At 52.1% G+C, this 25,656-nt stretch overlaps 3 protein-coding genes across 7 annotated transcripts in view; 2 read left to right on the forward strand and 1 right to left on the reverse strand.

The window, feature by feature from the left end:
• The first annotated feature begins 79 nt into the window (after positions 1-79).
• Positions 80-9,285, forward strand: MBD6 (methyl-CpG binding domain protein 6). 3 transcript variants are annotated; one of them, XM_036864881.1, is made up of 13 exons: positions 80-103; positions 3,188-3,251; positions 3,431-3,567; positions 3,859-3,961; positions 4,091-4,253; positions 4,491-5,555; positions 5,733-6,394; positions 6,674-6,827; positions 7,011-7,180; positions 7,312-7,725; positions 7,832-7,884; positions 8,106-8,169; positions 8,318-9,285. In XM_036864881.1, exons 3-13 carry the CDS (start codon positions 3,455-3,457, stop codon positions 8,390-8,392), a joined length of 3,036 nt encoding a protein of 1,011 aa, XP_036720776.1. In that variant the 5' UTR covers positions 80-103; positions 3,188-3,251; positions 3,431-3,454; the 3' UTR covers positions 8,393-9,285. The 3 variants fall into 3 exon arrangements, with proteins under 3 accessions (XP_036720776.1, XP_036720774.1, XP_036720775.1); XM_036864879.1 differs by lacking the exon at positions 80-103 and adding an exon at positions 1,761-2,149; XM_036864880.1 differs by lacking the exon at positions 80-103 and adding an exon at positions 2,432-2,607.
• Positions 9,286-9,441: 156 nt separating this feature from the next.
• DCTN2 (dynactin subunit 2) lies at positions 9,442-23,841 on the reverse strand. 3 transcript variants are annotated; one of them, XM_036865334.1, is made up of 16 exons: positions 23,631-23,815; positions 22,664-22,732; positions 19,457-19,465; positions 16,946-16,951; positions 14,385-14,481; positions 14,169-14,230; positions 13,738-13,836; positions 12,936-13,096; positions 12,606-12,756; positions 12,181-12,246; positions 11,927-11,965; positions 11,675-11,752; positions 11,514-11,585; positions 11,175-11,277; positions 10,967-11,058; positions 9,442-9,890 (listed from the first exon to the last, which is right to left on the reverse strand). In XM_036865334.1, exons 1-16 carry the CDS (start codon positions 23,664-23,666, stop codon positions 9,804-9,806), a joined length of 1,227 nt encoding a protein of 408 aa, XP_036721229.1. In that variant the 5' UTR covers positions 23,667-23,815; the 3' UTR covers positions 9,442-9,803. The 3 variants fall into 3 exon arrangements, with proteins under 3 accessions (XP_036721229.1, XP_036721230.1, XP_036721231.1); XM_036865335.1 differs by lacking the exon at positions 19,457-19,465 and having other exon boundaries at positions 23,631-23,820; XM_036865336.1 differs by lacking the exons at positions 16,946-16,951; positions 19,457-19,465 and having other exon boundaries at positions 23,631-23,841.
• Positions 23,164-25,656, forward strand: part of KIF5A (kinesin family member 5A) — a 31,882-nt gene continuing 29,389 nt past the window's right edge. Inside the window, exon 1 of the mRNA XM_036865331.1 lies at positions 23,164-23,278. The gene's annotated coding sequence lies outside the window, so the exon portion shown is untranslated. The remainder of the gene's footprint in view (positions 23,279-25,656) is intronic.

Raw genomic sequence — 25,656 nt, forward strand, 5'->3', positions numbered from 1 at the left:
TCAGGAGCCCCCAAGGCACCGCCCCCATCGCTCGCTCCCGCTTGGGGGTCGACTTAGTGTTGGACCCGGAAGCGGCTTTGGGTCACGAGGCTTCGCGGAGGAGGTGAGTGAGTCATGCGCGCGCGCGGAGGGGAGAGCTGGCGGGGGAGGGGAGGAAAGGGGGGCGGGGATGATGCAATGTTTGGCAACCGGTGTCTGCGCGCGCACGCGCAGGGCACTACAAGGGTGGTGGGAGGTGCGGGGGGGGTGGGGGAGAGGAAAGAGGGCGGGGCGCCAGCTCCCGGCACCCAACGGCCCCAACAGCGCTCAACCGTGATCGCCCCTAGGCTGCGGTGTGAAGCCTCACTGCAGCTTGTCTCCCTCAAGAGCTCTTGTTCCGCCCACCTGACATGAGCCCCCGTTTTACCTCCTCCACAGAGACTCCCATTTTCTTTGCCCCTCATCCCCTCCCAGCTAGTGGACACAAGGTCTTTTAAACCTCTGTCCTTTGAAAATTTGCATCCAACCACCAGGGTTGTTTGCATCTTCTTGAGTCTTCCTGAAGGGGTCCTCTCTTTTAGCTCCCTGGCTCCCTCAAAAGAGGCCAAATAACTTGAATCCCCTTGGTAGTCATTTTCAGCTCCTCCTCGCTGAAGAGCACCCTTAAACTCTTATCTTTGTAAAGTTTTTGATGAGCCCTTGGCATGCCAGAATTCATGTTCTTTGCCGGGTGGCCCCGATTCCCACTGTTTCCCTTATCACCTTCCCCCGTGGTGCTCTGGTGCCCTTCACCAAAGATCAGGCCCGCCCTTTTCAGTGTACCAGACCTGCAAGTCCTGTGACTCCCTGCTGTGAGGAGCTGGGCATAGGCCTCCTGCTTTCTAGGTGTTTGGGCTACAGTAGGGCTGTGTTGCCTGGAACACTGCGTGCACGTGAGTGCACGACTGCCTTGGACTGGGTTGTCAGGAGCCCAGATTCTAGCCTCAGCGGTCCCTCACTTGCCCAGGGATCCCAGGCCTGCCAGCTAATCTCCCCGTGCTTCACCGTTCTTGTTAGTAAATAAAAGATAACGAGTTGTGGAAGTAAAATGAGAGAATTACGAACTTGGAGGCAGCTTGAACAAAAGTGAAAAGCACCGTGGAAAATGCAAAGTATTTTTCTAGTGCCATTAGGTAGAAAACAGAGGCCATATGGTGGCCTGTTACATATCCTGTCATACCCTCATGGGGGCAGCCGGAGTTTGTCCTAAGTAGAAACTGTCAACAAGGCTGGTTGTGGCTGGGTGGCAGCTTCAGGCGGTGGTGTGACGGTGACAGGTCCTTGGCCAGGCCTGCACCATTGCTCCAGAGCTCCGTTTCTCCTTCTGTAAATGGGGGTGGGGGTGGGTTGGAGCAGATGGTCTCTCCTGGCCCGAAGACATGACCAGGTTGTCAGTGACAGGCAGAGGTCATGTGACTTGACAGGCCGGGGTCGTGTTGTGACTTGTTGACCTGGGGAGGCGGGTCAAGTCCCAGCACACTACCCGGGAAGCCTTTGGGGGCGGGGCAGGGCAAGTCGCGACTTTCATCTTTTGGGGCCGGTTCCTCCCGGACCTGGCATTCCTGGCTCCCCCAACAGATTGTGGCTTCGGAAGGGGCCCCTCCCGGGGGAGGGCTGGGATTGGCCACTAGTGGCCTGGGAAGAGGCTCGGATCCTTCCGCGGAGGCCGGGGGGGGGGGACGGGGGGGTGGGGCCCGCGTGGGGTGTTTGTTCTCTTGGGGATTAATGGGGGGTTGTGGGGGAGGGGTAGGCGCGCTCCCGCATGCGCACTGCGGCCCCTCCAGTTGGCTCGTCCTTGTCCGCTGGGCGGGGGCCCGGCCCCGCCCCTCTCCCGTCCGGGCAGCGGCGGCGGCAGCGGCGGCTGCGGCGGTGGCGGCGGCAGCGACGGCGGCGGCGGTAGCAGCCTGCGCGGTGCCTTCTGGGAACGGAATCCCCAGGGCTGCCCCTGGCCCCCATGGCGCATGCGCGGGAGGCCGCTCGGTGATCCGCGGCGGCGGCAGCGGCGCTTCCTGCTAGGACCGGCCGGGGCCGTACCGGAGGCTCGGGCTCCACCGACCCTCCTCCCACTCCCTCCCACTCACCCTCTGGGCCGCGACTGCGCAGGGCGGGGCCGGCCGAACCATGGGCCGCGGTGAGTGCAGGGCCCGGCCCCCCCACCCCGCCCCCCCCCCTCCCCCCCCCCCCCCCCCCCCCCCCCCTCCCCTCCCCTCCCCTCCCCTCCCCTCCCCTCCCTCCCCTCTGCCCCCTCCGCGTCCTCTCGGCCCCTTTCCCTGGCCCCATCCCCATTCCCCCGCCCTCACCTGCCCCCACCGTTTTTCCCTCTCACTGCTTGACTTTTGCCTTCTTCACCTCCTTCCCCTCAGTGCTTCGCCCACCCTCCGCCCGCCCTCTCCCCAAGTTCCTTCCTACTTCGTGCGCCTTCCCCTCCTCCCCAAGCCGAGGGAAGCAGGCTGGGTGACAGGAGCCTTGTTATGAGAGGGAAAGTTTAGAAGCCGCCGGTGTGGGGTGGGAGCGATGGTAAGGTTGGAGAGGATACTTGCAGGTTTGGGGGGCGTCCCCATGTACATCAGAGGAGAATCCTTCTTGGAGGTAATTTGAAGCCAGTGGGACAGGAGGTGCTGAATCCCCTTGCCTTAGGCTTGGGGGAAAATTGGGAGTTTCTGAGAATCGTGGGAGAAGACCCAAATGAACTAGATCAGTGATTGTCTAGTGGAGCCAGGCATGGGGGGAGTTATGCTGGTACCACCCCAGCGGGCAGTTGGGCAATTGCCTGGTGACCTGTGGGGCAATCTACTTTTTATATGATCTTCCTGAGGGGGAGGGAACAGCAGGGGCCAGACTCTCTGGGAAACTTCCTAGTGGCCTGGTATTATAGGAATTAGCCCACACTCTCGGCTGAAGGTTTCTCTCCTTGGTGGGACAAAGGGGCCTTACCCTTTATATGCCTAGGGATTGGGCTGTGATTCCTTGGTCCCTGGAACTTGAGGCTTTGACCCTCTGGTCCCTAGGGACTGGACATGGAAAGGATGGTTGTGGACTCAGCTAGCAGATCCCTGAGATCTTTCTACCTCATATTATTAAGGATCTTTCCCTTGAGAGTTTCCTGGGCTGTGGTGCTTTCCTAGCTTGGGCAGATTCCTGATGGTCCCTCCTCTCTCCTGTGTTGCAGGTGTGGGCTAAGCCGGCGGCCCCGGCTTTAGACTGGACCCCACAATGTTTGCAGAGATGTTCAGGTAGCCATGGTGGGATGGCAGAGGGTTCCCCCTCATTCTGTCTCCCAGCTCTCCAAGGGTTTCCCCTTGCCTCCGAGTCCTCTTGAGTCTCCCCACAACCTTTGCTTTTCTTAAGTACTCCCTCAGGTACCCAGCCCAGTTTAATCCTCCTAATGCCACATGGATGTCTGTGTTATCAGGCACGTGGGAGCTGATTACACACAATGAATGGGGGCAATGAGAGCAGTGGAGCAGACAGAGCTGGGGGCCCTGTGGCCACATCTGTCCCCATCGGCTGGCAGCGCTGTGTTCGAGAGGGTGCTGTGCTCTATATCAGGTATGACTCCCCAAAATTCCCCAGTTTCTATCCCCAGGCCCTTCAATTGCCTGTTTTCTCCCATCCCTCCTCTCAAAGCCCAGATTGCTGGTGCCCTGTTGCTCTCCTCTGTTCCTCCTCCTTCCTCAGCCTTTTTGCTCTCTGTGTCTCTGGCCCTTTGCATTTGTTCTCTCTGTCTCTTCCTTACTCTGCCCTTCCTAGGAAGGTATTTGACTAACGAACTGTTCTTTAAGAGTCTCTCCCAATTCAGTGTCATCTAATCCCATACTCTCTGACCCTGTCCTCTCCCAGCCCAAGTGGCACAGAGCTGTCTTCCTTGGAGCAAACCCGGAGCTACCTCCTCAGCGATGGGACCTGCAAGTGCGGTCTGGAGTGTCCACTCAATGTCCCCAAGGTCAGAGTGGTGAGGGGAGCCAGAGAGTACAGGGATAAGCCGAGAGACTTAATGCAAATCACTGACTGTGGTAGCTCTTCTCACAGATTCTGTTCCCTCAGGGTCCCTGTCCATGCTTCCACCTTGCAGGTTTTCAACTTTGACCCTTTGGCCCCGGTGACCCCGGGTGGGGCTGGGGTGGGGCCAGCATCAGAGGAGGACATGACCAAGCTGTGCAACCACCGGCGGAAAGCCGTTGCCATGGCAACTCTGTACCGCAGCATGGAGACCACCTGCTCACACTCTTCTCCTGGTGAATCTTTTCCACTTTACTTTACTTTAGAGACTGAGGAAAACTTAAGGGCCTGGAAGAGGGATGGTGGGAGGAGCTTTGTGAGAGGGAAGCAAGGAGAAGGGTGGAGTGGGGAGCTGCTTGGTGAGAGGAGGGCACAGGGAAGCTGGGAATTTATGGGAGAAGGGATGGAGAAGACAAAAGAAAGTTCTTGGAAGGGGAGCCACAGGTTGATCCTTTGTTTCTCATTTATTGCAGGAGAGGGAGCGAGCCCCCAAATGTTCCACACTGTGTCCCCAGGGCCTCCCTCTGCCCGCCCTCCCTGTCGAGTTCCTCCTACAACTCCGCTTAATGGGGCTCCTGGCTCCCTTCCCCCAGAACCACCTTCAGTTCCACAGGCTTTCCCCTCTCTAGCAGGCCCTGGGGGGCTCTTCCCACAGCCAAGGCTTCCTGACCCAGTCCCCTCCGGAGGCAGCAGCAGCCCTTGTTTCCTGCCAAGGGGCAATGCTCCCTCTCCAGCTCCACCTCCTCCACCTGCTATCAGCCTCAATGCCCCCTCATATAGCTGGGGAGCTGCTCTCCGATCCAGCCTGGTGCCCCCTGACTTGGGCTCTCCTCCAGCCCCCCATGCCTCCTCCTCACCACCTTCTGACCCTCCTCTCTTCCACTGTAGTGATGCCTTAACACCCCCTCCCCTGCCCCCAAGCAATAATCTCCCTGGTCCCCCTGGCCCCCCTGGTCCTGCCACTCAGCCACCAGTGTCTTCAGCCACTATGCACCTGCCCCTGGTCCTGGGGCCCCTAGGAGGGGCCCCCACGGTGGAGGGGCCCGGGGCACCCCCCTTCCTTGCTAGCAGCCTACTCTCTGCAGCGGCCAAGGCACAGCACCCCCCCCTCCCCCCTCCCAGCACTTTACAGGGCCGAAGGCCCCGTGCCCAGGCACCCTCAGCTTCCCACTCCTCATCATCGCCCCGTCCCTCCCGTCCCTCTCAGCGTCGTCCCCGCCGCCCCCCAACTGTACTGCGATTGCTAGAAGGGGGAGGCCCTCAAGCCCCTAGACGGAGCCGCCCTCGGGCCCCCGCTCCCGCCCCACAACCTTTTCCTCTCCCTGAGCCCTCCCAACCGATTCTCCCTTCTGTGCTGTCCCTGCTGGGACTCCCCACCCCTGGCCCTCCCAACTCTGATGGAAGCTTTAACCTTTTGGGGTCAGACGCACACCTTCCTCCTCCCCCAACCCTCTCCTCAGGGAGCCCTCCCCAGCCCAGGCACCCCATCCCGCCCTCCCTGCCTGGGACCACCAGTGGCAGCCTCAGCAGTGTGCCAGGTATGTGAGTGTGATGGAGCCCTTCCTCCCTTCGGGTGGAGAGAGACAGCCAGGGCATCTATGGGAGAATTGAGAGAGCTCTGAGGTGGTTTTCTGGGTTGGGGGCAGGGAGGTTGGATTCTTTGGACGCTGGGAGGAAGGACCTCCCTTGAGCTGAACCTCTCTTTTTCTTTGCAGGTGCCCCTGCCCCACCAGCTGCCTCCAAAGCCCCCCTAGTCCCTAGCCCTGTGCTTCAAAGCCCATCCGAAGCGCTCGGGATGGGGTCGGGCCCAGCCTGCCCTCTGCCTCCCCTGGCTGGTGGGGAGGCTTTCCCGTTCCCCAGCCCCGAGCAGGGCCTGGCGCTGAGTGGAGCCGGCTTCCCGGGGATGCTAGGGACCTTGCCTCTCCCTCTGAGTCTGGGGCAACCTCCGCCTTCTCCATTGCTCAGCCACAGTTTATTTGGCGTGCTGGCTGGGGGAGGGGGACAACCTCCCCCTGAGCCCATGCTACCCCCACCAGGGGGGCCTGGCCCTCCCCTAGCCCCAGGCGAGCCCGAAGGGCCTTCGCTTTTGGTGGCTTCCCTGCTTCCACCACCCCCCTCAGACCTTCTTCCACCCCCTTCCGCACCCCCTAGCAACCTCCTTGCCTCCTTCCTGCCCCTGTTGGCCCTGGGCCCCACAGCTGGGGATGGAGAGGGATCTGCAGAGGGAGCCGGGGGTCCAAGTGGGGAGACATTTTCAGGTTTGGGAGACCTGCCCCCCTTGCTGTTCCCCCCCCTTTCAGCCCCCCCCACCCTCATAGCTTTAAATTCTGCGCTGCTGGCTGCCAGCCTGGATCCCCCGTCGGGGGCGCCCCCCCAGGTGAGGATGAGGGTGAGTGGATGGGACAGAACCAGAGGTAGAATCAGAGATGGGAGCTGGGAATCAAAGGCTTTCAGTTTCATGTCTGAGCTCTTCCTCAGGGTCTTTGGGGAGGGCTTAATTCTTGGCTGGGGGTAGGATGGCTGCAACAGCTGGGTCTGTATTTAATAAGCATGGCCTACTTCATGTGAGGCTTCAGTGGGATTGTACATATGAAAGTACTCTAAACTTATTGAATACTTTACACATGTAAATGTAATAACTATTCTTTCCCCTTAGCCCTGTGTCCTGAGTGCCCCCCAACCTGGACCACCTACCTCCAGTGTCACCACGGCAACTACTGACCCGGGGGCCTCCTCTCTGGGCAAGGCCCCCTCCAACTCAGGGAGACCCCCCCAACTCCTTAGCCCTCTGCTGAGTGCCAGCCTGCTGGGTGAGTCTGAGGGAAGTCTCTGGTGTGGGAGAGAAGAAAGGAAACAGAAAAATTGAGAGTAGAGGCTGGATGAATTAGGGAAGAAAGTCTCTGACCACTGGGTAAAGCCTAAAAGAATAATAGGGTCTGCTCAGCCTAGGTGGTTGGCCTAGGGAGACCCTTGACTTTACAATTCCTCAACAGGTGACCTGTCTTCGCTGACCAGCAGCCCTGGAACCCTCCCCAGTCTGCTGCAGCCTCCTGGCCCTCTTCTCTCTGGCCAGTTGGGGCTGCAGCTCCTCCCTGTGGGGGGAGCTCCTCCACCCCTCTCAGAGGCTTCTAGCCCCCTAGCCTGCCTGCTACAGAGTCTCCAGGTGAGGGTATGGGTGTGGGTGTGTGTTTGTTAGGGAGAGAAGTTTTTCCCAAACTGGAAGTATAGACATTCTGAGTTACGGTAGCAGAGGGACTGCATTTGAGACGCACTGAGATTTTGTTTTGTCTGCAGATCCCTCCAGAGCAGCCAGAAGCCCCCTGTCTGCCCCCTGAGAGCCCCACCTCAGCCCTTGAACCGGAGCCTGCCCGGCCTCCCCTCAGTGCCTTAGCCCCACCCCACAGTTCTCCCGACCCCCCAGTCCCTGAGCTGCTCACTGGGAGGGGGTCAGGGAAACGGGGCCGGAGGGGAGGAGGGGGACTTAGGGGCATTAATGGTGAGGCCAGGCCAGGCCGGGGCCGAAAGCCTGGCAGCCGGCGGGAGCCTGGCCGACTGGCCCTCAAGTGGGGGGCACGTGGTGGCTTCAATGGACAAATGGAACGGTCCCCAAGAAGGACCCACCACTGGCAGCATAATGGGGAGCTGGCTGAAGGGGGTGCTGAGCCCAAGGATCCATCCCCTTCTGGGCCCCATTCTGAGGACCTTAAGGTGAGTGCAGAGTGATGGTGGCCTGGGCACAAAGACTCTGAGGAAAGGTTGAGGCCAAGGCGCCTTTTCCTAACTTTTCCTACACACACAGTCTGTCTTTTCTCAGGTGCCCCCAGGGGTAGTCAGAAAGTCTCGTCGTGGCCGGAGGAGAAAATACAAGTGAGTATTGGGCCCACCACAATACCGGCCTTTCCGCACATCTTCTTGGGTTTATAGAAATAGTTCAAGAGTGACTTGGCTTTCAAAAAGGCAGATACTTGCTTGAATATGAATAAGGATATTACGCCTTTACTATTCAAATGTAGAAAGTTTCCCACCCAAACTCTGAAATTCACCTGGTGCGTGGGGAGGTGTTCCTGATCATGTGCCCCTTGTTGCAGCCCCACCCGGAACAGCAACAGCTCCCGCCAAGACATTACCTTGGACCCCAGCCTCACAACCCGCGTAAGTGTGCGTCCCTGTGTGGGTGGGTGCGAGTGCCTGTACGGGGTGAGGCAGGAGGAGAAGAAGGTCAGTGGGAGTGGGGAGAAAATAAAGGACTTCCTGATACCTAGCTGTTTGATCACTTCTTTCAACTTCCCCTCTTGTATAGGCGGCTGTCCCTCTGCCTCCCCGGGCCCGCCCTGGCCGTCCTGCCAAAAACAAGAGGAGGAAACTGGCCCCATAGCAGCCATACCTGGAGCTGGATCTGACCCTGACTGGGGAGAGCTGAGTGCTGAGCCTTGGGAGCCCCTGCCAGCCACGTGCACCTGTGGACAGTGGGTGGGGGCACTACTCCCCACTCAGAGCACAAATGCAACCCCTTCCCCACAATCCCATCCTGAGCCATTGCAGGGGGTAGGGAGGTCACCCCCTCCCCCCCAAAGCCATGTCACTGAAAAGGCCTGGGGGGGGGTATATGGCCCTCTCCCCACCAGGCTAAGGGGAACACCCCTTTCCCCAGGTCTTTTATTTGTTTAAGTTATTTTTGCACAAATGACTCTTTTATATTTAATTCGACTTCATTGCCTCCCTTCTCGAAGCCAGCAGGCTCAGTTTACAAACCTGTGAGCTACTGTTGGCTGCTGCCCTCCTTCCCAGTGAAAGGTACAAAGCAATAAGCATCATGCACCCTCCCCTCACCCCTACGACACCCCTCTGCCTCTGGCTCAGGTTGCTCAAAGCACAGATCCCCTCTTACCCCTGTCCCCAGGTTTGAAACACATAGCCTCATTTCAAGGTGTAGCCAGCTTCCCTCTACTTTCCTCTGGGATATAAAAAGGGGGTTAGGGGGCAAAGAGAGCCATCTGGGTCTCTCCTCCCATACACACTACACTGCCCCTTCTCCCCCCATCAAAACGCTCAGAGACGTTGTGATGATGCGACTGAGGATTATGCAACGTGGTCCAACCGGAGCGGCCAGCATGACCAGCTGTCCAGGGGCTGCCTCCTGCCTTTTCTTTTGTAAAGACAAGACCTTTGGGAGTTTTAATTCTGTTTTGTACTTGCCCTTTGGGGCCTCCACTGCTTTTCTATGGGAGACACTCTTAATTTAACAGATGAGAATATTTTGAAACTCTGGCTCTGACTCTGTCCTCATTTTTTCCTTAGTTCTTTTGTTAAGAACAGGTTACAATTTAAATCCTTCTCTTATAGTAGAGAGTGGCTTAGGCTATTACAATGTGAATGTCTATCTCCCTAGTGCTGCCTCTTCCCCAGGAAACAGCAGAGGCCACACAGAGTACAAGAGCATTTAATGGTCAGAAACAGTTGTACAGTATTACAATCAGTCACAGAAGCTGTGCTGGAGGACAGGATCCAATCCTTCCCCACACCAGGCAAAGCAGTATTGGACAGGAGCTGGCATGTGGCTGGACCCACATCCTCATCCCCGTGGCCTGAGGGGAGACCACCATCTAATATCCCCCAGGTTCCACTACTCTTCAGAGGAGGGGTGTAAGCCCCACATGCAAGAAGAACCCCTTGCCCCCAGTGTCAGATGGGATGTGAGAGTTATGATTAAGGGGAAACCCTGTGTAAGGTGTTAACGGAGTTCAAAGGGGTAGGGAATACCCCTGTTCTCCACCTCCCAAAGGTGCTCACTTTCCCAGTTTCTTCATCCGTTCATCAATGTTGGCAAAGTTCCGCTCAACTGTGGATAGGTTTTCACGCATCGTTGTCTGCACCTAGAAAGTGACAGAGCTGTTTTACTCTTTGTCAGGTTCGGGTGCTTACCTGAATGAGGACCTGAAGAAATTCTCTTACAGAAGACAAAAAAGAAATGGAGGGGAATTCCCTGGCGGTCCAGTGATTAGGACTCAGCACTTTCACTGCCGGGGCCCCGGTTTGATCCCTGGTTGGGGAACTAAGATCCCACAAGCCGTGCGGCGTGGCCAAATTAAAAAAAAGAAAAAAGAAATGGAAACAAGTTGATGGGCCCCAGAGCGGGAAGGTTATTGCACCAGTTTCCAGGCTACCCTGGAATACCGTGGACCTAGCACAGGGTCTGCCAAGCACGCAGGCTTCTTAAGAATTCCCGTCCTGACTTTAACCAGAACAGCTCTTTTATCTGTTTTATGTAATGAGAAACAAGTTAGACTTTGTTGACATGAGGGTTTCACAGGTCCAGTTTTAGAAAACTGCTCTGGAGGAAGAACATATACCAAGCACTTTAATTTATCCTGATGGTCCTGTGATACAAGACAACTTTAGTGCTTCTCCCAGCTCTGAGAACAGTGCCCCCAACAGAAGCCGAGGACTCGCCATGTGCTGGGCACTGCTAAGAGAATGAAGGAAGAGGCGAGGCTCACTGCCCAGCATCAGGAAGGAAGTGGCAGAAGCAGGTGGGAGCCCAGCTCCTGACTTCAAAGCCCATGTTCCATCCGACATGCTGTGCTCAGGAGCGTCTGGTTGAGGACCCAGGGAGGGTAAAACTAAGCTGTGACTACAGAGTGAAGGGGTAGGTTTTACAGGAAAAACTGAGGTTTACTGAACTCTTAACAATTCACTCATTATTTCACCTAATCCATACAACTCTGAGACAGGTATAATTTTCCAGATGGTAAGATGGAGGTTCATAGATTAAATAAGTTGTCAAATGTCCCACAACCATTCAGAAACAGTACGGAGACTCAAACCAAGCCCCTGCCATACCACCATGCCACCAAATGGGCTAAGGCAGAACCCTATGGAGATGAAGCTGGAGAACCTAGCCTGTGTGTGCTGGGGAAGGGAAGTAGCCGACCAATAAAGGGGCACACACCTGGGTCAAGAGGGTGGCGCTGTCCTTGAGGGAACAAGCGATCATCTGCTGTGTGGTATCCAAGTGTGTCAGAAGCTGACCAAACTGCACGGCTATGAAAGAAGGTCAGAACGGTATGTGTGGCGTTAGAATCCAAGACCAGAGGGAAGGGAACAAAAGCTGCCCACTTTCTAATTCCTCTTAGCACCCCTGGCAGCTGGCCTCCCACCTTGTTCATGCAGCTGCCTGATGGTGACAAGTCTCTGCACCAGCTCAGGAAGGGTGGAGGCGAGGGGGCTCCAGCGCTGTATGGTTTCATACAGCTGGTGCACCTGGAGGGACAAGACAGTGGCCAACCTTCAGCGAAGTACACACTGACCACTTCACTAGGGTGGGAAAGGTCAACTTGGTGGGGCAAGAGGGAAGCACTACCTTTTCTCAGCTATTAAGAGCTTATGAAGACAGGGACCTGAAGATTCAGTGCTCTCATGCTTTGCTCTTAACCACCAGAAGAGTACATAAGGGAGCAGGAAAGGGTATGAAGATGGAGGAAAGGTAACTTCCTGACCTTGCTTTGTGCATCTGCATCCTCTACAGAAGCTTTATGCTTGGCAATCTCATTCACTTTTCCCAGGACACTCTGAAAGCACAGATTTTAAGGTTGATAGGGCATCTAGGGCTTCCAGAGTCCCAAGCTACCTGTAATCCGATTTGCCCCCCACTTAATACCTGTAGACGAGCCTCCACTTGGTCCAGAACTGCAAGGTCCAGGGCGCTCACCTTTGCTTGCAACAGCTCTACAGTCTCCTGGGGGCGGGGATTAGGACAAGCTTCATGAAGGGGAAGAATCAGACTAGAAAAGGCCACCCCATATTCCACTGGAGGTAATAAATAGCTACAGATCCAAAACCAATGTTCCAAGCAAACCCAATCCCGATATCCCCTCTGTAATCCAAACACTCCAGTTCCTTTTACACTCACCATAAGGCAGGCTCCCTGCAGACCTGCAGAAAGGGGATTCTGATGGGGAAAAGGAGGAAAGAAGTCAGTGGTTCTTATCTCTCCATGTGGTTACCACCTTCTCCCATCCTTTCTGGTTCTAGCGGGCAACCCCTGGCTGATCCTGTAACTGGAGCCCTTTCCTGACTCCTCCCAGGATTCTGTGGAATGCTGTGGACCTCAGGGCTCAGGGTGCAGGATATGTGGGTTGGACTAAGTATAGGAGAGCACCTGACCTGAGCATCCTGATCACAGCGTACAGCTGCTTCCAGCTCTGCCAGGCGCTTCTCGAGTTCTGCCACCTAGGGGGAGGAAGGAGGGGAGATTTGCCATCCACCTCCCTGCTGCTGCAGTGGGAGGTAAGATCCTGCTCTTTGCTTGTCTGCTTACCACTCCCCTACCCTCTCCCCACCGCTCTGCCAAGGGACTTCTTTCCCTGGAACACATCCCTAGTCACAATCTTAAAGTCTTCACTGAAAGCAGATGGTGAGGCAAACACGGAGAATGAGACATCAAGAGGAATCAAGCATTCCCAGCACCCTCTCCCCAGATGTGATCCCTTGGAGGCAGGCAGGAAAGTCTCTAGAGCCACATCTCCCCTGGCCCCTCAACCAACATTACATACATACATACATACATACACACATACATACATACATACTTTGGCAGCTTGAGAGAACTTGTCCTGCTCAGGCCGAGAATGTAGTTCATAAGTGACAAGGCTGCTATCTGGGGGTGTCCCACTGGTGGTCTTTCCCCCTGAACCAGTCCCTTTGCTGTTCTTTGTTGCTTCCAGCTGCAGCAGTAGGCGCCTGGGTCAGGAAACCAGAAGTAGTATCATGACTTGAAGGATGTGGGTCAGCTCTCATTTCTGCCTCACAGCATTAAGGAACAGCTAGGCCACCTCTCCCCTTCGCATCCCTGTCAGTACCTGGCTGAGTCCCTCTACACCCCAGTCACCAATGATTTCCCAACGAAGTCTGGCACCTACTTAGCCAGAGCTCCATCAGGGTCAGTAAGGTTGATTGCGGCATCTGGTCCCAGCAGCTTCTCCAGATGGGAAGCAACCAGCTGCTGCTTCAGGGCTGCCAGCTGTTTAGCCAGCACCACGGGGGTCAGCTTCTCCTCAGTGGCTGACTCCTTCACTGTTGTCTGGTATGAAAACAGACAGTGAGGGGTGGCAAGAGTGAGTCAAGGAAAAAAAATAGATCAAGACCCTTAAAAATAGCTGTGGCTGAGGACTTCCCTGGTGGTACAGTGGTTAAGAATCCACCTGCCAATGCAGGGGATCCAGGTTCGAGCCCTGGTCCAGAAAGATCCCACATGTCGCGGAGCAACTAAGCCCATGCGTCACAACTACTGAGCCTGTGCTCTAGAGACCGCGAGCCACAACTACTGAGCCCGTGTGCCACAACTACTGAAGCCCGGGTGCCTAGAGCCCGTGCTCCGAAACAAAGAGAAGCCACCGCAATGAGAAGCCTGCGCACTGCAACGAAGAGTAGCCCCCGCTTGCTGCAACTAGAGGAAGCCTGTGTGCAGCAACAAAGACCCAACGCGGCCAAAAATAAATAAATAAAAATAAATTTATAAAAAAAAAAAATAGCTGCGGCTGAAAGTCACTGGGATGGTCCTTACCCACCTATAGCACTGAATATAAATTCATGTGCATTTCTAAACTCTGAAAACCTCAGCCCCCTTATCCAGGAGCTTAGGGAAGCTTTCTCCTCCTGCTGGGAGGTCTTCCTCTGCTATGTAAGTCATAGCAGAGAGGGGAGAAGAGAGTTTATAGTTACCTTGATTTTCTCAACTTCAGTCGTCAGCTCTTGGACCTCATGCAGCAGTCTCTGGTACTTTTGCTGGGGTGTCTCCTTTACTCCCAGACCCTCTCCAAGCTAGAGAGCAAGCACAGATGGTGATGTTACACCTCCCAGTAGAGGGAACCTCAAGAATTTGTCCAAACCCCAGGCCTAGTTTGTAAATGTATCATACCCAACTCAGAATCCACATCATCCTACTACAGGAGAACTGGAGATAGCTGGAGGCCTGGAGACTCTCCAGAGCAAACAGTAGGGGGACAAAGCATCCTCAACTGCATCCTGCTGGGTTCCTCAGGGCCCCCAACCAGAGAGAAACTTGGAATCCCAACTATGTCCCTTGATCTCTCTCTTAAATGCCCGCTGGATAGGACTGCTGCACCATTCCCATCAACACACACACAACAAACCATCTCATATTCTCCAGATTCATATCCCGTTCTTTTGGTTTTTCCAATTCGATCTGAGAAATCTGCCAAGAAAAGAAGATGGAATTGAGGGCCTGATCAAGACCCACGGCAGTCATGGTCTCAGATGACTGTGAGGGCTTCCATAAGACAGCCCAAAGCAAAAGTCAATAAGGCCTGAGGTCAGGCTTCCCCATCCAATTTCCAACCGGGTCTCACCAAGTCCCTTTGTTCCCACTCTCTTGTCTTTGAACTTGTCATAGGCAGCATTGGGATTGACAATGATGTGCTCCACACTTGTACTCGTCAGCTCCTCCTGCAGGAACAGGTAGTTCAGACCAGGGGCAGACTCATTCCCACCCTCAAACTTCCCCGACCCCACAAAATCCCCAAACCATTGGGAGACTGGGCCATACTTTCCCAAGGGGAAAGAAGGGCGGCTCCATTCCAAGCTACAGACCCAGGTTCAACCTAGGAAATGAAAGCTTCCTGGTAAATTTGGAGTCTCAGTTGTATAAATATTAACACCCTGATTCAACTGGGAACAGAGGCAGCATAACCTCCCCGCCCATTCTGTACATAAGCCTCCCTATCCCCTCCCCTTCCCCAATCCAACTGGACCCTCCCAGTTATCTGGCACACACCATGCATTCAGGGCAAGAAATCAACTTGACTTCTTTTAACCTCCCCCTCCTAAAAGTAAATTTCCTTGCTGCTGAGGAAGTCTATTTTCAAGCTAACTTCCCATCCTTGCTGGAGGGAAAGAGGAGACAATCAAGCTACTAACTCTGAGAGTGAATATCAGGACTTTCACAGCTGCTGAAGGGAAGATACCAGCTCTTAGATACAAAGGGAAGGTTGGCAGAAGGCCTGACCAGAAGCCTTGTTTCCAGGCTGCCGTGAAGTCAGGGAATTCAGGGGATACAGAGAAGAGGCAAATGCTTTTTAATTTTTTGGCTGCGCCGCGCGGCACATGGGATCTTAGTTCCCCAACCAGGGATCGAACCCACGTCCCCTGCATTGGAAGCGTGGAGTCTTAACCACTGGAGTGCCAGGGAAGTTCCTTGCTGTATTATTTTTTAGGGGACATCTTAGAAGCAACAAGCATAAGCTGTATCTGTTTGCCAAGAGTACCCATGGGCAAAGGCCACGTGTAAGTCCTGAAATGGAGATAGCCCGGGATCTTTTCGGAGAAGCTGCAGTACCTGCCTCTTCTCCCTGACCCCTCTGCTGTTTCTCAAGCACTGAAGCTCTTCCATAAAGAGGGGACATGGTAAAGAAAGTGAAAGAGATTTCACCCTAGAAATTGAGGCAGAAAGGTTCCCTCCTTACTAGATATCTATTAGCTGTAGATTCTAATAACTACACCAAGACCACGCCCTCCAGACTGCATGTCTCTCCTTCAGTTGTCAGCAGTCCGACAGGTCTCATTACGTTACTGAAGGAAGCGGAAGGAGGCCAGGAATCCTCTTCTGTTGGGGTGGACATCTCCACCTTCCACAGGAGGAAGGCAAAGAGAGTCTTCCTTCCTTTAGCCAGAGCAATGATTCTCAACCCTGGCTGCACAACAGAATCACTTAGAAAAGGGGGGGGGGGCGGGGGAGAGGCCTGGGTTCACCTCTGTAGATTCTGATTTAATTGTTCTGGGGTAGGGCCAGGGTAGTAGGCCAGTTTAAAAGCTACCCAGGTCATTCTAATATGTATCCATGACTGAGAGTCTCTGTCTGCGTGTGTGTAGTAGGGGTTGATTGGTGGGGGAGCGGTTATGATGGAGAGACATGGAGAAAGAGCAGCAGACACAAGCTCCGTCCTTCATCTCTGCTCTGCTGTTACAGAAGGAACCAGTGTGAGTGGCAGCTTTATAAATAAGGGAGGAGGGGGGTAAGGAGAAAATATCAACTTCGACCTTTACCTCTTCTTCAGGGAAGTGCTAGGCAGAGGGGCAAGAGCTAAAGATTAAGGGAAAATGAAAGGGTTCAATGTCCCATATGCAAGTGCCTAGGGGAAGAAACAACTGAGTCCCAAATTATTCTCTCCTTCATTTTCTCTGAAATGTTATGGCCAGAGCACAAACTGGCCAAATAATTGTGTGGTCTCTGGCCTCTAAAAAGTGTTTGTCTGAGAAGGACTCATGTTCAGGAAAGAACATCACCCTCTCTCAAGTTCCCCCTCAAGAATATGCCTCTCCTCCTGTGAGTGCCCTGATCAAGGCCAATGAGGTAGAAAAAAACACCTCTTTGGGAGGCACAGCCTACAGACCAAGGAAAGAAATTAATCACAGCTACCATTTTGTTAAGCCCTTATTATAAGCCAGGCACTATGCAGATGAGAACCTACTTTCTTATTTACTTTCCTAAATAGGGAAGGTGTGGAATAAGAAAGGGTCAACAAACAGAGCATGAGTCTCAGAGGTTCTGGGAGGGTAGCAGGGATGGTCAGTGCTTTCATCTCACTATTCCTGCTGCAGGAGCACGTCCTGAGTCAGAAGGGCTGCCCGACGCTGGCATCCTCTTGGAGCCTCTCCGAGGGTGTGGCCCCGGAGACTCAGGTCGACAGCATACTTTAGCCCTCCGGTGGCACCTACTCCGCCAGTGACTCGGAGATCTGGGCGCATGGGCTGGAGGTAGTGTCATTACAGTGATTCGTGAGATGGGAAAAGGTCAGCTGGGGCTGGGGCTGAATGGAGGGACAAAAGATCTAGCAGAGATAAAAGGACAGAGAAACAACTGCCCATCATAGCACACCCCGTTAAAAAGCACATGAAAGGTCAGGCTTCTTACCAGCTCCTTGTGGTTTCCCCAGAGGTGAGAAAATCAAAAGAGTTAAACGGAAAGGGAGTGGGGAAATGGGGGTGAGGGAGGGAAAAAAAAGACAAAATTGTTATTAGCAAATTGTCACATGCACTACATGATAGTCTTCAAACATACTGCACCACAGGGCCCAGGGGAGCCTAGCAAAATTTTGGGGCCAAGAAATTTCAGCTGGGGTCACCACATACCCCAAAAGAAAGAAGAGCTTAGGACCTTTCCTCTCTGGTGGTGAGGATGTCATGAAGCTTTGCCATTAACAGCAGTAATTCAGGATCATCTGAGAACAAGTAGTTAGATGTTGCAAGCTGGTGGCATGGAAGAGGAAAGTGGGGGGAGAGAAGGCTGAGATGGAGGGGAAGCTGTAGAAATGGCAGAATGTGAAGCAGAGGCTGTAAAGATATTCTGAGAACCTGTAGCTGATTGAAGGTCCATGATTCTCAAGGGGGAGTCATGGCTCAAGTCTTCTCTCTGTTTCTCTAGTTTTGAAGAATTAGGCATCTGGATGGCAGAATCAGTCATAATGAGGGTGCTCATGTGGGTGGTTTGATATGACTTTATGTTAAGCAGAACAAAATATGTCAGGTACAGATGGTGAGTTTAAGGAAATACGAAGTACCTAATTGAAGCCCCATCCTCATTCTCTGTTGCCAGAGGAGAGGCAGGGCAAATCCCGGTCCCTCGTGTAGTCTGGTGTGTTTACATCCATCTTGAGTGGTTGGGAACTCACCCTACAGCTCTAAGGGATCCAGAGCAATTCTGCCATGATGTGCTAGCACAAAAAGTCCAAAAGACACCAAGATTCACAGCTACCAGACATGTGCAGAACATATTTCTTCAACCCTCTGTTCACAAGGTTCACAGGGGTTGGAGGGTACACAAGGGGGAAAGGTGAGAGTATCTCAAAGAGGCTGTATTTTAGTCCAGGCCACGTAGACAAGGCTCCACTTCCAGGCAAGACCGGTAAAGAACTGCCAGGAGAGGAAATCCAGCTGTATACACTGCCTTTCCAGGAACTCTACTGATGGGTAGACAGAAGTGTGGGAAGTCGAGGATGGTTATATGTATATGAAAACACATGATGGGACAAAAACAACTGCATCCTGCCCCAGAGATTTCAGCTAGATACATCTGAACTTCAACCTCGCCATTCCCCTGTCTCATGCCAGAGTCCAGCCCAGCCGAGACTCCTCTTTCAGCTCAGGGTAGAGGTGGATCCAGGTCCTGTGGTCTAGGCTGGGATGTCTCTGCAGAGTGGGTGTAAGCACTCACAGGTGCACACATGCAAACACACAAGGGGAGGCACACACACTATACCTTTCTCTTACTTGCCTCACCAAGCTAAAACCAGCTTGAGAAAAACTCAAGGAAAAAGAGAGGACAATGGGCCATAAGTTCAAGTTCAATGGGGGAGGAAAGAAAATCAAAAAAAGAAAAAGTGGTATATTTGTTTGTAAATAGTATATACCACCTCCAGGTCTGACCTATGCGTGGGTTGGGAAATGAGATTTTAGGGATAATTTCTGTAACCTGGAGTAGTAATAGTCACCATGGGAACCTATTACACCAGCCAACTTGATTAGAAAATTCTAAGTGCCCTGATCCCAGGTACCAGTTTACCTGGTACAGGACTCCCAGTCCCTCTCACTAATAACCTCCCAGATGCCCCAGGGTTGTTTGGCTAAGTGGCTATGCCTCAGAGGGCAAGACCTGAGGTTCCAGATCAGACACGGGAAGAGGTCACTGCTGCTCTCTGAGCCTGTCAGGCTCTGTGCCAACACCGCAGCCAGGGGCACTTTGGAACCATGATGACAAGGAAGATGGATAGTGCTGTAGAATAAAACTGTCCAGGATGGACCAACATAGTGCTGACCATCCAACCATTTCTAAAGGAGGGGTACAGAAACAGAAAGACTCACGAAAGCATAAAGAACCCAAGCTAGTACCCTAAAAATGCATATAACACCCCCTTCCTATCCCATTTACCTTTCTCTAAAGGCTTAGCATAGGGGAATATTAAAATGAGGTTTTTACCAGGTACAATCCACATACAGCCAGGAAGTGAGGACTGTTGCTGTCCCCCTTGTTCTCCACCCTTGCCCAGAATGGTTAAAAGTCACTCCCTTTCTCTTAACTCCATTTCAGTCTGCGGAGGAGAAAGGCAACCCCCTTCCAACTCCAGCTCTTAAATGCCTCATGTCCAGAAGCATTCTTAGTCTCCATGTTTCTATCCCATCCTCCACTGGACAGTTGTATTCTGCACACCTCACAAGGGGAAGAGACAATGATCCATGAATCATAGTTGTGCTTCTAAACCTTGATTAAGGATCTTTAACCATGAGGCCAGCAGGCCCCTTAGTGACCCAGCTAGAGATGCATTAGAATTTAAAACGATTAGCTGCAACAATAGCACAGTGACAGAGCATTGCATGCGAGATGGCAAATGAAAAAAACATGCAGAGAAGAAGCATCGAATGGTCTTACTTGTGCAAACTAGTGTCCAGGCAAGGTGGTGAGGAGGGAGGATGGGGGAAGCATTAGGAAAAACTCAGATAAGTTCAAGTGCGCCAATAGTCAATGAACACAATCAAGCATACTCTGTGATATCCCAAACTGTAAGGAAAAGAACCTACTATTTCACATCTCAGGCTGGTGGAGTTTTCAGCATTATCTACCCTTTGGAGAACTGAAGCCTCTGCCACAGACCCACCAAACTAAGGATAGGTCACTTTTTCCCTTTCACATACATCAGGGACAGTTACAGCATAAAGGGAGGAACTAAATCCTATTTCTAGTGAGTTTTCTAAATTTACTCCCCTTGTTCCGGCATTTCAAAAGCCATGAACAGAATGCCTCAAAGACCCAAAGGTAGGCTGTGGGCCCAGGGGGCAAGAAATTCCAATTGGGAATTAGCTTTCCTGACAAGACATTTTAAGAAAAGTTTCCAAAAAGCCCATCACCCCAATCAACCCAGGAGTGTCTGAAATGCAGAGGGGATCCTCCTAGATAGAGGAGGAAAGAGCTAGACTGTGTGGTTTTCTGGCCCATTCACTTTAGAATACTTTAGTTCCTGCTAAAATTGTTTTGAAGGGATAGCAGGAAAATCAGGATCATGTTTACCAAAAATAAAACCTTCTACTACTTTCCTCCCCCATCCTCCCCACTATGGGAATCGCAAACTTTTATGTTTAAGTTAAACTAGCAATTACAATCTTTAGGGACTATTATAGGACATTATTTCCTTCAGCAGCCCAATTTCTTCCACAGTGGAGCAATGAGAAAGGAAGTGAAAAGACAGTGAGGGTCAATACCCCTTGACTATTTCTTTAAATAAAAATCTGGAGACCGCCCTGCAAGGTTCCATACGAAGCCGGTCATACTGGTTGTCTCCAGGGAATGGAACTAAGCAGTGGCAGGCAGCAGTGGGAAGAGACACTTTCTGTTCTACATGCATATATTACCTAATTCAAAAACTAACAAAATTAAAGTTGAAAATAATCTGGAAACTAAGGCAGAACATGCTCTTGCCAGGAGTGAAGAAGGTGATTGAAATCTCATGGTTCAGCCACAATAGTGGTGATGTGCACTGTCACCTGTACTAGATCTTGGGAAGGTAAGTGAGAAGGGGACAGGCTGCTAGTGAGAATCCAGGCCTCACAGAAATGAGGTTTCTGGATTGTCTAAGTACAACCCACTGCTCCTCAAGTTGCACATATACGTCAGTACTGAGAGCAGTGGCAGAACCATTACTCAGCTGACTTCCTGAAAGCTGCCCTCCTAAGGCCCACAGGGACATGCAGGGGCCAGAGACGTTAGCTGACATCAGGAAACATCTCAGGCCTCTCCCACTCCCGCCAGGGCTCCTGAAGTAGCTGAAGTTCTCCCCACCCCATTTACTCCTCCCTAGTGATGGAGAGTCATTTAGCTGAGCCTTAGGTGATGGAGGCAACTTAGCTCCTCTTGTATTTACCATCCAGTTCCTATATACTTCTACACTGGCATCCTGGGCTACATGCTGCAGGAAATGAACACTTACGGTGTGCTCTCCCCATCAGCCACCCCACTAGATGCTACTAAAATAGGCTGCTCAGGCTCAGCAGGGAGAAACAGCCAATCAGGGCTGCACATTCAGCTCTTCCATGCCTGGGATGAGGGTCATGTTTTTATTAAGAGATAGCCCATAACTTCAAAAGGAAAATTACAATGTATTTTTTCGTTTGGAAAGGGGACTGCTATGATATTACCAGTTTGTATCACAGCCAGCGACAAAGGGACAAAGTTACACTCATTATCTCACCATGAAGGCTTGATATTTTATAGGCAGAGGCCTAGGCCAGAGTTGAACAGTCTCTGAACTATGGTAGTAGAATGGAGTCCTCGGTATACATACTCCTGCCCTTTGAGGTCACAGACTGCTCCCTAATAAGATACCTCTTAGAGTGACAGGTCCACACCTAGGTCCTGAGCAATGACAACATCCGCATTATCTCCAGATACTCAAGTTTGGGGGACAAACTGACATGCCAGCAAGTACAGAAGCAACAAGGAACACACCACTCTGAGAGGTGGCAGGGAAGGTGTTCCCCACAAAGTAGGAACCACTTCCACATGGGGGAAATCAAATAAGGAATAAGTGAGTACGCCAAGCCATACATTATAAGCCAGCCACCAGCATTCTCAAAAACTAACCAGCCCCACAGACATAGCCACAGGACTTACAGACACACATACTTAGCCTGTTCCCACTGACTCTTGGTCACAACTTTATTGAGATCTCACACCATCAATGTGACCCTAGCCCAGCTCTCCTTGGAAATTACAGAACCTAAAACACATCCTATAAGACATGGTAGCAGATCTTTGCTCCCCTTGGCACTTACATATAGAATTTTTACTATGTTGATTTCATTCACTCAATTTTTTCTTTCATGTTTCCTACATGTATCCTAACTCCCCCATTAGTCTAGGTGGTTTTTGAGGGCAGGGACATTTCTTCCTCTGCATTGCACAAAAATCAACAGAGAATGAACACATTCAATAAATAATGCTAAGTGGTTTCCCTTATGGTTAAAATGTGTCCATAGCTAATTCCTTCCTCTTGAGTTCTTCTTGAATCTGAAAGTGCTACCAGGGCCTCTCCTCTGCTGATATGAAAGATTTATGTGTTTCCTCAAATTTGTTTTGCTCTAACCAGGTTCCTTATCTTTCCAAAATCTCGAATTCATTTTCCTGCTCCTTGGCCAATGGATACTGTATATTCACATAAAAGAGTATTCCTCTATACTTCAAAGTCTAGCTCTTGTTAGCATACTAACAAACATGTACTGAGCAATATATTTTATGAAGTAGAAGGCCTAGGTCTTAACCTCAAGCAGTTTGTAAGTGCTCAGGATTCATGATTCATTACCATGGACTAGCACCCAGGGCCCTAACTAAGTCACTAGCCCCCAACCTGTTTTAAGATATTTCAATTTTATTTAAAAGGCCCAAGTACCAGTCCTCTTAGCTGTAATTCCACTGACCTGACTCTCCTTCCTGGCATTGCTCATTTGCAAGCCCTGCGACCTACATACCACCCAGGCTGGGTTGGCATACCCGCTTATTGCTGTGGCTCGCCAGAAAAGGGAAAGGGCCTGCCTGGGGGAGAGAGGTCAGAGTCCAGAGGAGTCCTGAGGCAGCACACAGTCTTACCGCATCAAACTCCGCTTGATCATCCTCAGGCAGGTCGCTGGTTTCATAAACATCTGGCTCGTTCCTGGCCTGCAGGTAGAAGCAGTGACCACCCAACCTCACTACCCAGCATCCACCAACACCCCTGACCCCACTCCATTTGAACAAGTTAACAGAGAAAGCAGGCTGTGACGCCAGGATTCTGCCCCTTCTTTCACCTGCCCCGTGAACTGCCTGTCAGTTCCCATGTCTCAGAGGAGTGGGGATAACAGTGGGGACACCTGATGGTTGATGGTGAATGTTAAGTGATGACAAAGATGTTACCCTGAATCTGAAGGGGGGTGGGTCCTCGGCACTCATGTCAGAAGGAGGAGAGGAGCTATCATTAGGCCCTGTACACACTACCCTGGCACAAGGGCTGAGAGTGACTCAGGACCTTAGTACCCAAGGTCCTATCCCAACCCCCACCCCGAAAATGCAGGCAGGGCAGCACAAAGGGAGGGTACATGCCGGCCTGTGCGGGGGTTTGGGAAGGAGGTTCCCCAGAGGACACAGCTCTCCATCTGGCACAAGAGGGGTTCTGTCACGGTAACCTCTTCACTCTTGCCAGGGTGAAGGCCATCACCAAATGGTCTGGTATGTGTGTCTCGGGAGGGGGTGGGGGGCTCATGGGAAGATTTGGGGAGACACGGGTGGTGTTGACACGGATGGTAGAAGCATTCGAGCACAGTGGTAAGTGCCTGGAGATGATTTCTGAGCCGAGAAACCGGCGACTGCCGGAAAGGGGCCTTGTAGGCCGTCCCACGGCCCGGCCCAGTCGGGTCGAAGGAGTCCGGAGGGTGCAGCGGCCGGTCGGGGAGCTAGCGGCGGGAGCCCTCGGGGCGGAGGAGGGGTTTCAGGCGGGAAGGGTCACGGGTTGCTGTCTGTTGGGGGTCCTTAGGAGGTCGGGGGCGCGGTCTTGGGGAGCCAGGGCCGGCCGTGTACTCACAATGCCGGGAAGGTCGGCGTATTTAGGGTCCGCCATGGCGGCGGCGAGGCGGGGTTGGGGGACCGGGGCCTCGGTGGAGCCGGGGCCGGTGTTCGGGTAGGGGAGAGGCTGGGTCCGGGTCCAGGATAAGGCGGCCGCAAAGGGAGCGGCGGAGGAGGCGGAGGAGTAGGAAGTCTCGCGACAGGAGTAGTACAGGGGAAGGGTGAAGCAAAAGTCGCGAGAACAACCCGCTACCACACCCCTGGAGTGACAGAGATTGGCGAGAACGAGACCTGGGAATGACGTAATGGCGGGGAAGATCCGCCTAGGATTGTGGGATATGTAGTCTTGGACGATCCGGCTTGGGCGGGTGAGGGACAATAACGCGCCTTGGGAGTTACTTCGTACGACTTATTTTCTTTCGTTTTTACGTCGAGTCTGTGAAAGAGCTTTTATAATTCCTGTTTTTCAGATGAATAAATTTGGACTCCCAGAAATTAAATAACTAGGTAAAAATAACACAACTAGGCATGCTATGGCACAGCCAGGGCTTCGAAACAGCAATAACAACAAGTAAAATTTAGTAAAGATTTAGTCATGTTAGGAATGAGAAAGTTAAGTAAACTTCTCAGGTTAGGGCTGTCAGGTAAAATACAGAGCACCTAGTTAAATGTGAATTTCGGATAAACAACTAATAGTCTTTTCAGTATAAGTACCATACGGTATGGGACATACTAACACACAAATTATTAGTGTTTCATCTGAAATTCAAATTTAACTGGGCTTCCTGTTTTTGTTTTTCAAATCTGGCAATTCTACCTCAAATAGAATAGGCACTTGGTAGCACCATGTCTGTCTGAATACCTTCTGTGCTCTTAATCCCTTCACTAATGGTTTTCAGACTTTTGAATTTCACAGTTCAATACAATTAAAACAACAAAAAACCTTTTTGAAGATAGGCATAGTATTGCTACCTTTTTATTTTGCCAAGTAAGTACATTAAAAAAAAAAAAAGAAAACCTTCTCTACTATTACCATCATTACTTAGTAGAAAAGTATGGAAGGACATACAGTACTCTCAGAATAAAAGACAGTCCTTTGAAACAACAAATCCAGCTTTATTAAAAAACTTACCACATTCCACATTGTGTGGTGGTTTTTGGGGGGAGGGATGCATACACATGAACTTTTTTCTCTGACCAGTGACCCTCTATGGACTAGCACTTTGAAACTCCTTCACTAAGGATGCCATCCTGGAACCCTTGGGCGCCTGAGGTTGGGCTATTTCCTGAGCTTGCAGGATGCTGCAACAATTAGAAATAGTGCCAGACCAAGTGACTGAAGAGATGCCTATATTTCTGAGTTTATAGGAACTCATTGTCATTCTATGTGTCCTCTCCTGGCTCCTCCCCAAGCCTCTTTCTCCATAGTCCTACTGCCTTCCCATCCAGCTTCTTATGCTGAACCCTTTTCCTTCAGTTTCCTTAAGATTCAAGGTGAGTTAGGGGTATATGTCCAACTTGGAGACCCCTTCAGCTGCCTTCCAAGTGGTTAGGTCTTGTCTGGCCAGGCCATCTTTCTCTCCTCCTTGCCTCATAGTATCTAAGTGACCCTAGACACTTACCAGGCAATTGCTAGGCAGAACCTCCATCCCCTCCTCCCTTCTTCTCCCATCACCCTGCTCCTCCCCTTGGCCTAGAGCCTCAACTCCTGCAGTCTAACTCTGTTGGCCAGCAGAGGCCCTGTGACGTGGAGAAAAATCAATCTGGCCAGTTTCTAGGTGGTTCTGTCCAGGGGCTGCAGCAGGAGTCTGACCTGAGGGGAGGAAGGACACAGAATCTCTAGCCTTGGCTCTTTTTTTTTTTTTTCCCCCAGGGAAGGGAGAGAAACAGAAGAAGGGCCTGAGAAAGGGGCTGGGGTGTTGGGACTCTGTCCAACAGTACTGAGACAGGAAACACACTCACGTAGGTGCCTAAACCTGCCTGAAGCCCAAATGCAGATGTCTGCTCTAGAGGTCCTTTCTCAAAGCCCCTCTGGCCTTACCCAC

This window comes from Balaenoptera musculus, chromosome 10, assembly GCF_009873245.2.
Source record: "Balaenoptera musculus isolate JJ_BM4_2016_0621 chromosome 10, mBalMus1.pri.v3, whole genome shotgun sequence".
Classification (NCBI taxonomy): Eukaryota; Metazoa; Chordata; class Mammalia; order Artiodactyla; family Balaenopteridae; genus Balaenoptera; species Balaenoptera musculus.